This window comes from Phalacrocorax aristotelis, chromosome W (genome assembly GCF_949628215.1).
Source record: "Phalacrocorax aristotelis chromosome W, bGulAri2.1, whole genome shotgun sequence".
NCBI classification, from domain to species: Eukaryota; Metazoa; Chordata; class Aves; order Suliformes; family Phalacrocoracidae; genus Phalacrocorax; species Phalacrocorax aristotelis.
This window is the reverse complement of record NC_134310.1, coordinates 5,014,178-5,023,250: the sequence shown is the minus strand read 5'-3', so window position 1 is coordinate 5,023,250 and position 9,073 is coordinate 5,014,178. Positions and strand designations below refer to the sequence as shown.

The window sequence follows — 9,073 nt, the reverse complement described above, 5'->3', positions numbered from 1 at the left end:
GCCCCGTTGCGCCGCCGCCCGCGCCTTCCGCCCGCCGCGGGAAATGACGCTGCGCCGGGCACGCGCAGCGGGGCGGGTGTGCCAATCGCGCCGCCGCTTACAGACCGGGCAAAGAGCACCCCGCCAATGGAACGCCGGCTCCCCGCTCTTCCTGCCGGACTCCGGCCGTGACGCGCGCCGCGCTCGGCCAATAAGCGCGCGGCGGGCGGTGATGGGCGGCAGGGGCGGCCCGTGAGGAGGTGCGGGGGGAGGGAGGGGTGGCGCCCGCGAACATGGCGAAGACGTACGACTACCTCTTCAAGCTGCTGCTGATCGGCGACTCGGGCGTGGGGAAGACGTGCGCGCTCTTCCGCTTCTCGGAGGACGCCTTCAACGCCACCTTCATCTCCACCATTGGTGAGCGCGGCCCCGGCCCCGGCCCGGAGGTGGCTCCTCCCGCCCGCCGGAGCGCCGATGGCGGCGGCCGTGTCTCCCGGCTCGGGTCGCTGCCGCGGCGGGGCTGGTGAGGTGCCCCCGGAGCCGCGCCCGCAGGAGGCCGCTGCTGATCTTGCCGGCTCCCCGGGTAACTGCGGCGTGGGGGGCGCCGTGCTGGTGCCCCGCCTGCCAACGCGAAATCGGGGGGAGGGAAGGAAGCGTCAATTTGGTGTTTGACAGAAACTGTAAGTGATGTCGTCGCTTCTCTTTTCAGGTATCGATTTTAAAATTAGAACCATAGAGCTAGACGGCAAGAGAATTAAACTACAGATATGGTAAGAGTTTTCCTCTAAAGCTCTCGGGGCTGACCCTGATAATGTGGTGTCTCTGCGGTGCGGTGCGGGGATGTTGCCGTTAAGTTTTCGCTCTAGTTGTCCTCTTCAGCAGTTAACGATATCTCAGAAACTCAGAGATAGTTTTGCTGCCCCTAAGGCCGCTTTGACACTATTTAACTAAAACTCTTGGTGGTGACTTAAGCGCGGTGGCAGTTCGTGTGAGCCCCGTGTTGCATCTGTTGCAGGGACACCGCCGGGCAGGAGCGATTCCGAACCATCACGACCGCCTACTACAGGGGAGCAATGGTAGGAGTGCTGCGGTGGTGCTAAACCCAGCCCGGACCGTTCAGCTTTCACAGTTGCATCGGTTGGGTTTAACGTGGAACGCTGCCCTGGTTTTGGCTGCGATCGAGTTAATTTTCTTCATGGTAGCTAGCGCGGGGCTGCGTGGGGCTCGGCTGCTGACTGGGGCTGAACCACAACAAATGCACACAACTGTCATCCTTCCGACATGTAAACTCTGCCCAGCCGAGTTATCTGCGGTTGCGCTCCTGCTTCCCGCAGTGCCCCGGCGCTGCTGGAGCTCCCGGGGCTGGCTTTGCTCTGTGACTCACTCCGTAAACACACATCCTGCACACGTTATCTAGCGAGGCCCGAACTGTGATTAAACGCTGTGTAGGACTGCGAGCCAGCTGTTTTAAAAACAGTCTTTAAGTTGCTCCTTTCTGCTATGGGCAAGTCTTTAACGCTTGCTTAAACCGATGCTAGCTGAAACAGTCTGTCTCCTTCATCTTCAGGGCATTATGTTAGTCTACGACATCACCAATGAAAAATCTTTTGAAAATATTCGGAACTGGGTCAGGAATATCGAAGAGGTAATTTCTCTGTTTACTTACTAAATATTCAAAGATGCTCTTTTCTTCCTCCCAAAGCAGTTGAAACCTAAATGCTTCCGAATCATTAAGTTTCTCTTGAGTTCATGCGCTGACGGGTGCTTGGAAAATAAGTGGAATGAAAATCAGTGATAACTTGCGGAATGTTGTGGTTAGGGGTTGCTTGCTGTGCGGCTGCAGGGACGGTGGCCCCTCTGGCCATGAGGGGACGGAAAAGAGGACGTGTCTGTGGCACGAGGAGCGCTCTGAGAGCTGCCATGGCACAGGACACGTGCTGGGCTGCCCGTGCCTGCCGTGAGCTGTGGGGAGGAGGGGTTTGGGGGGGGCCCACGCTCGGCGCCAGCGTCTCCCTGCTGAGCCCTTGGTGCATGCCTCGCCTTTATGATGATATTTGTCTAAAACCACCCAAGCCGAAGCCCTTTCTGTGGTCTGTCTCTATCTCAGCACGCCTCTCCAGACGTTGAAAAGATGATCCTTGGGAACAAATGCGACGCAAATGACAAAAGACAAGTTTCCAGAGAGCAAGGGGAGAAGGTAAGTGCCGCGGTTTTGAAGTATTTCAGCTTTGGCTTTACAGAGTACAGAAATGGCGCTGGTGGCTGACTGTGGGCTTCCTGGGCCCCTCAGTGCTATTTCTAAGTGGAACCACAGAGCGTTTCCCAAGCTGTAGCCACAGTGCACTTCCCCGCTCCGATAAAATGCTGAGCCTGTGTTAATCCGTGTCAACTCTCTGGTCAAGATGTGTTAGGTGCAAAGCGACGAGCTGGATTTTTTTTCTTAGAAAAAGGCAGCAGCAGCGTGCTGGAGGTTGACATTTAGGAAATGTCTCTGTTTGGCTGAAAGCCACCGAGGCGAGGTAGACGGGCTTGTCTTTTCCGGCGTCAGGTGCTACTTAGCAAAGGCAGAGAAGGTGCTTCCGCGCGCTGCAGGTGTTACAAGACTGACAAGATAGCTGTGTGAGAAAAAAATCAAGAGACAAAGGAGCAGATTAAAGCGTGTGCAGGGCGTAAAACAGCGGAACAAAGCCCGGTAAGAAGCGACACTAATAGGAGCGAGACGTAGTTCCTGATTTCTGCAGGTTGTTCTGCTGGAGTAAATCCCCAGGGTGCTCTGAATCACGCCGGGAGGGACAGGGCCCGCGCGGTTGGTTGTAGTTAGTGCCGTTCCCACAATTATCCAACTAACGTGAAACCTGCTTTTGTTCAGCTTGCCGCAAGTTTTGGAATTAAATTTATGGAGACCAGCGCAAAAGCAAACATAAACATAGAGGACGTAAGTACTGTGGCCTTTCCCGTGTGTTTGTTGTCTCGTTTAGGCAAGCAAGCAACGCGACCGCTCGCCCATCCCCGTCAGATGCAAACGCAGTTGTTGGCTGCTGCTGTGGGGTTAAGTACATGCCCGTGCATTCCGTGAAGGCATTGCCTAACCAGTGTTATGCTAATTTATTTGAATTGGACTTGGTGTTTAGAGCGTAGCAGGAGGGTGTTACAGCACACTGCGTTAGAGCAGCAGGCCGAGAAAGTCGGCTCCTGTCTTGGCATTCAATAACGCGTTTGATAAAGGGCGACGTTTTGCCGCTCTGAAAACCGGCCCGTGCCCCCACGGAGGCGCGCGCCGTCGTGGTTTTCAGGCTCGGGGAGGAGGTGGTGGAGTTAGAAAAAGAGCATCAAAACCTGGAGCGGGGGATAAAACCTGAAAAGTTGATGTTCTTCAGGACTACGTCTAGAAACTCGGGAAGGCAGCTTATGGCGGAACAAAAATGTTAGACACTGTTTTATTTACCACGTAACACGTAGCTGTTTGACTTGTCGCAGGCATTTTTCACTCTTGCAAGAGATATCAAAGCAAAAATGGACAAGAAGTTGGTGAGTAACCTTTGCTTGGTCCATGCTATGTTTAACCAGGAAAATCCGGAGCCCGAAGCCAAATAGGAAGTGCCGTTTCACAGCACACAGAAATACTTCGTGGTCTCTTTCACGGGGGGTGCACCGAAGGTTACAGAAACTGATTTTTAGTTTTGTCAAGCCACGCTCTGACCTTGGCTTATAAACTATTGTCTCTGCGTTCAGGACTTAGCTGCAGCGGTTGAGGTTTTCTAAATCAAATTATCTTTTAGTTGTGTTATTGAAAGTCAGGTGAGTGGTGGGTAGAGCAGCCTGAGAAACAGAATGCTATCAATGAGACCTGTAGCAGGCCCCTTCACACTTGAGGGGAGCCTTCAAACTAGTACGTTTGAAAATAGGTAAAGAACTAATTTTTTGATAACTTTGGTGGAAGTTTTCCTGAGAAGCGATTGCGTTATCTTTTGTACAACAAATAAACGTACACCGATGTCAGTTTGTTCCTAACAAAGATCTCCTCTACTTCCACTGAGCGTTCTGCCTTCATGTGACCCAACACGTGCCGGTAGAGCTGCAACGCTCTGGGTCTTGCTGACGATTCCCAGGTGTTTCAGCAAGAGCCAGACGTGGCCTATATCTTTTTTTATTTTAATCTCAGCTGTCTTTGAGTTTACAGGAAGAAGCAGCATAGGCACAGTGCGTGTTAGGCAAAGCCAAAAGTGGCAGCTGGGGTCCTCTGACTCCTCGTAGTGCCTGATGAAAGGCTCGGATAGATGAGTTGATTTCAGCAATGGTTTCTTTGTTGACTCAACAAAGCAAAGGGATGAAGCGTGGGTGCTAGAAGGTGTTAAGTGTAAATAAGTAACTTGATATTCTTTGCGTCTTCAGGAAGGTAATAGCCCGCAAGGCAGCAACCAGGGAGTCAAAATCACACCAGACCAGCAAAAGAAAAGCAGCTTTTTCCGATGTGTTCTTCTGTGAGGGACACGGCCTTAATCTGAGCATCCGCTCGGCTGAACTGGACTGTGCCTGTTCTGAGTGAGATTCTCTGTCGGTGGACTTAGCATTTTCAACATACCTTGTCACTTTGTGACCATCTGAATAAGAAATTGTTTATTTTAGTAATTGTGTGACTCTTCAATTTTGGAGATGAAACAAGTTTATTTTTGTCAGATTGCCACTGGGCACGTGTATTGTCTAGCAGAGGGAGGACAGATCAAACGGGACCTGTGATACAGCGCCTTTGCTGACAGGCTTCGGTCTTTCTGTCCCTATCTGTAATGTATCCAAATCAGAAAGATTTAAGCGATGATCAAAATAAGAAACTGAAATGCCAATATTAGTACCGTGCAGGTATGTGTACGCGATACATGCGCGTAGCCGTGTCTGTCGATGCAGCTAGAACAACCTCATCGAAGCACCCACTAAATGCACTCGGTAAGCAGTACAGGCTCCTACCTTTGCAGAAGGTAGAAGGAAGCTTTCTGCATTTCCGCCTCTCTGCTACTGCAGAGAAAACCCTTTACCTGCCTGTTACTTACTCAGTTGCGTTACTCTAGACAATCCACCAGTACAATTGAAGTTTTTAAAAAAAAAATCCTCCTCAAAGGAATCTATTTTTTTAAAAAACCAAAGCGTGCTGTAAATATAGTGGATCCTGACCGTCAGGAGTTACTTTATCCATGTTAGACTTGACCGTGCTTGATTAACTACTCCAGGCGTTCGGACACGTGTGACAGGTGACAGCTCCAGCGAGTCCCGTGCCACTCGTCTATCATCCGTTGTAAGAGAAACGCCCCTGGCTCGGGTGGGGACACTTCTCAAAGTTTGTAACGTTACAGGGGGTGGCTTTTTCTCCTCCAGTTGAGAACGACTCCAGATCTGTCATGATGTAGTAGCTAGTTATAAATTGTGACAAGAAAATGTATTGCACTGCTTCCAGTCGTGTGTTCTCATGCACAATTGCTCACATATGCAAATAAATGTTGCACATACGAACACTTTCTGAAAACAAACTTTTCTAAACTGAGATTTGCCTTGCTGCTGCGGGTCGATCATTTCGGATGTCGAGCAGCAACAAACCTGTTAATAGTGTGCATCAATGCAAACGATGTTTAGTCCTCAGTGGAAATATTCTATGTATTTATTCCTATAAACACAGTCTATTACATTCCAATGTATAAAATGTAACGGCCAAGTAAAGCTCGGTAGCGAATTGCTCTCAGCTCAGAGGCTGTAAGCCTGACTCTTAATCAGCCTGACACATGGAGCCAGTAAGAGCCATCTACTTTGAAGTCTGCTGTCAAGTGATTGAACTACGGTATATTTAATTCAGATGAACATATATATCAGCTGTGTCCTGCAACTCACTGGAATTGTTAACGTGCTTTGTTTACATTGACAACTGCACTTAAGGGTAAAATTAAAGCTGATTTTAAAGTTAATGAATTTACTCACCAGTTTTGTTTTCTTCAAGTTTGTGGTATTCTGTTCTGGCCTCACAGTAGCACTGGTAGGTGTTACTGTAGTTAAAGATCTACCAGATTCCTAATTAAGCTTTATAAATCTGCAGCAGGCAATTGGGCTCAACAGGAACGTTGCCTGGTTTTCTAAAATGGAAAAAGGAAGTTACTGCTTTATAAAAATGTGTTTGGTTTTTTTTATGCTACCAATTTTTTTTTTTAATAGCTAGCAGGTTACAGTGAGTCTGTTCATGATTAAAGTCATATGAAAAGCTCTCCACTAACTGGAACCTTATCACGGGGGTTTCTTTGTTTACTTGTGGCTTTTTAGTGTGAGGAGTTGGTGAACGTGCACTGTAGCAGATTACAGGCAGATGTATTTGTAGGAGAAAATCATGTTAAGCTGCTGAAGAGCCTCCAAGTCAGTATGTGCTTCTAGGCAGTATATGCTTCGGAGAGTAGCTCATGCAGAGCTATAGCGGGGACAAGATGCTTCTATCCCGAGGTAAGGATGCTTTTAGAGAAAGACACTGTGTGAGCCTCCAGAAATCACTGAGGTGGAACCGGGGAGGTGATTAGGGCATGGGCTGAATGGTGTTTTGCTACACAAACCAGATCTGTTCAATGATTTGTCTCTGGCTTAGTAGTAAACGTGGGTTGTCTCGCATCCATCCTTCTACTTTAAAATAGCCAGATGTTGCAGCCAGGCTTATTTTTCAAAGTGACTGGAAAAATAAGTGGTTAGTCTAACTTGCTATCACAGGCTGTCCTTTGCGACCCTGGGCGTTGCCCGTTGGTGGTATCTAAATCGATAACTCGTCTTGAGATGAGAAAGAAAACCATATCCATTTACAAGGGGATAAAACTTGAAGGATGGAGTGGTGTTTTTCACTCCTCATAAGTCACTCTTTGCATTCAAAACTAACTGTATGTGAACACCTTTTGTTTAAACTTAGGCTGGTTGTTGCACATGTTTCTGTACCTAATTTATAGCATGATTTCCTTTTACAAAATGATTGGTTTTACTCAACGAACAACGGCATTATTGCCTGATCTCAGGAAGTTTCATACAGTTACTGTGACTACAGTCATCCCTGTACTTCTAGAGTAGAGAGACTCCACACAGAGCTTAAATAAGCGTAAGCAATATGAAACCTAAAATGCAAATGTAAGACAGGAAAGGTTTAAAGACGCTGCAGTCGCACGTATGCTTGTCTTTGTGTCACTAACTACGGACGTCAAATCTCGGATAAGTACAATACATAGTTGTTTCCATCACAACTAAATTACTGTGGTTTTTAAGTGTGAATTTTATGGAGAACACAATGGGCGGAAGAGGTACCGTGCCCAGACGTACAGTGATGTATTTATACCTAAGCTGTCTTTAAGGAGGAAAAAAATCTGAAATTGGATACAACATTTGTAAAATGGAGGATTTTCAGTAGATGCAAAAAACTAATCTTGCTGAACTAACAACTAACCTTCCTGAAGCAAGGGTTGGAGATGAAAAGGCAGAGACAACCTGCAGCAGCAAGTCCCATAGCTGCATCTTTGCAAGAAGACACTTTAAAGTTTGTTTTAACTTGCTTCTTGACCTCCTCTAGATGCTCTCATGTTCTTCCCCTAGAAGCAATGAGTGTTTTGTTCTCCAGAGGCCACCTCCACACCCATATGTGACTGTATCTTCTCTACTGTCTTAAGACTTCACGGGCATAGCTTAAGACCTGTTCCACTTCCCTGAACATCATTTGCACTGGGGAAAGTGCTGGCAGAGGTAATTGAGGCTGCAGCTTTTTTCAAATAATGACAATTATTGGTACAGGACTCTGCCAGCAAGCTAGGAACTGCACTCAGGCATGAAGGTCAAGTGGGACACTAGGAAGTTTTTCCATGCAGAAAGTCCAGGGCTGTGTCTACACAGAGCTGGCCTCCCTGCCGGAGCAGCTGGCTGTGTTCCAGCAATGCAGCTCTGTACCGGGAAGGATCTGGCCCAAGCGATCTCTCCTGGGTTCCTGTGCATCCACCCAAAAGCACGAGGGCCTTTTATTTTAAGATCAGGACCTTGCCTCTGCCCATGACTGATGAAGGTTGGTCAGGACTGGCTGTTGGTCTGCTGGGTGGTGACAGGGTGGGTGATGCCCAGGCTGCTCTGCTTGGCCCAGATGCCCTCTCAATGGTCATGGTGCCACACACAGGGCAGCATTCAGTGGTGCTGACACGACATTGAGCTCACTCATCTTTTTCTCCAAATGCGTTTATGAGCCAAGGCCCTGGGTCCCACTTTAAGCCCAGGGGCTCTTATCTACACTCTACCATTTGGAGAAGAACCCTTCCAGGCTCTTTTTGCTCCTGCCCATCACCTGCCTGAGCACGGTTGCTCCAGGGACACCCCACATGCACGTAGAGACCTGCTGCCCACACATGTCACAGCTGGATGCGCCACATGCCCACCGTGTCCCTGCATGTGGCCCAGGAGGGACCGATGTTTGCAAGGGCCAGCCCTGCCTCCAGCTATGGCCAGCACTTGTCCAGAGGCAAGAAATCTGGGTCCTGCTTCCAACCCTGATGCCTTTGCAAGGTGGGTCTAACCCCTCTGAGTGCTTCCTCACCTCTCCCAAGAGGCAAGAAGAAATGGGGTTGGGGAAAATCCACCTTTCCTGAGTTCCCTGGGAATGGAAATTAAATTAGGGGAGTACCCTGGGGAGCAAATGTAACGAGAGGGCTGGGTTAAACAGCAGGATAAGCTGGAGGCCAGATGAATGAGGGTGGAAGGTGCTCCCTGTTTCTTGGAGCACCATGCTGAGCATGCTGCCTCTGAGGCAGGGACCATGGGAGCAGGTTCTCACTCACCTGCTGGGATCTGGTGATGGGGGGGGAATGGGACTGGAAGGCCTCAGGGACCACCTGACCTTGGATAGGAGTGGGGGTCCCAGCCCTCTGCAGAGCTTCCCACCCACAGTGCCTGCTGTGCTCCCAGATGCTGGCCTGGCCATGGGTAGCCAGCTTGCAGCACTGGAGTTGTATGTTTGGTTATTTTTGATTTCTCAGCTGTTTTACCAAGGAAGTAGTTTGGGGAGGATGGACAAGAGGGTTAAACCCAGCTAACAGCATTTCTGCTGCACCATCCA

General features: G+C 49.1%; 1 protein-coding gene across 3 annotated transcripts; it reads left to right on the top strand.

Moving 5' to 3' along the window:
- Positions 1–79: 79 nt before the first annotated feature.
- Positions 80–5,927, top strand: RAB8A (RAB8A, member RAS oncogene family). Of its 3 annotated transcripts, none has more exons than XR_012657818.1 (8): positions 80–396; positions 689–749; positions 995–1,055; positions 1,547–1,624; positions 2,087–2,176; positions 2,849–2,914; positions 3,457–3,788; positions 3,885–5,927. XR_012657818.1 is itself a non-coding variant. In XM_075077707.1 (8 exons), exons 1-8 carry the CDS (start codon positions 273–275, stop codon positions 4,462–4,464), a joined length of 624 nt encoding a protein of 207 aa, XP_074933808.1. In that variant the 5' UTR covers positions 80–272; the 3' UTR covers positions 4,465–5,927. The 3 variants fall into 3 exon arrangements, 2 of the variants coding, with proteins under 2 accessions (XP_074933808.1, XP_074933809.1); XM_075077707.1 differs by having other exon boundaries at positions 3,457–3,507; positions 4,372–5,927; XM_075077708.1 differs by lacking the exon at positions 2,849–2,914 and having other exon boundaries at positions 3,457–3,507; positions 4,372–5,927.
- The last annotated feature ends 3,146 nt before the right edge of the window (positions 5,928–9,073 follow it).

What these genes read in the sequence shown, in the direction of transcription:
- RAB8A (XM_075077707.1), top strand. Translation starts at nt 273, where the DNA reads ATGGCGAAGACGTACGACTACCTCTTCAAGCTGCTGCTGATCGGCGAC. An exon ending in GGGTCAGGAATATCGAAGAG is followed by an intron (nt 1,625 to 2,086) that starts GTAATTTCTCTG and finishes TCTCTATCTCAG; the next exon opens with CACGCCTCTCCAGACGTTGA. An exon ending in CAAAAATGGACAAGAAGTTG is followed by an intron (nt 3,508 to 4,371) that starts GTGAGTAACCTT and finishes TTGCGTCTTCAG; the next exon opens with GAAGGTAATAGCCCGCAAGG.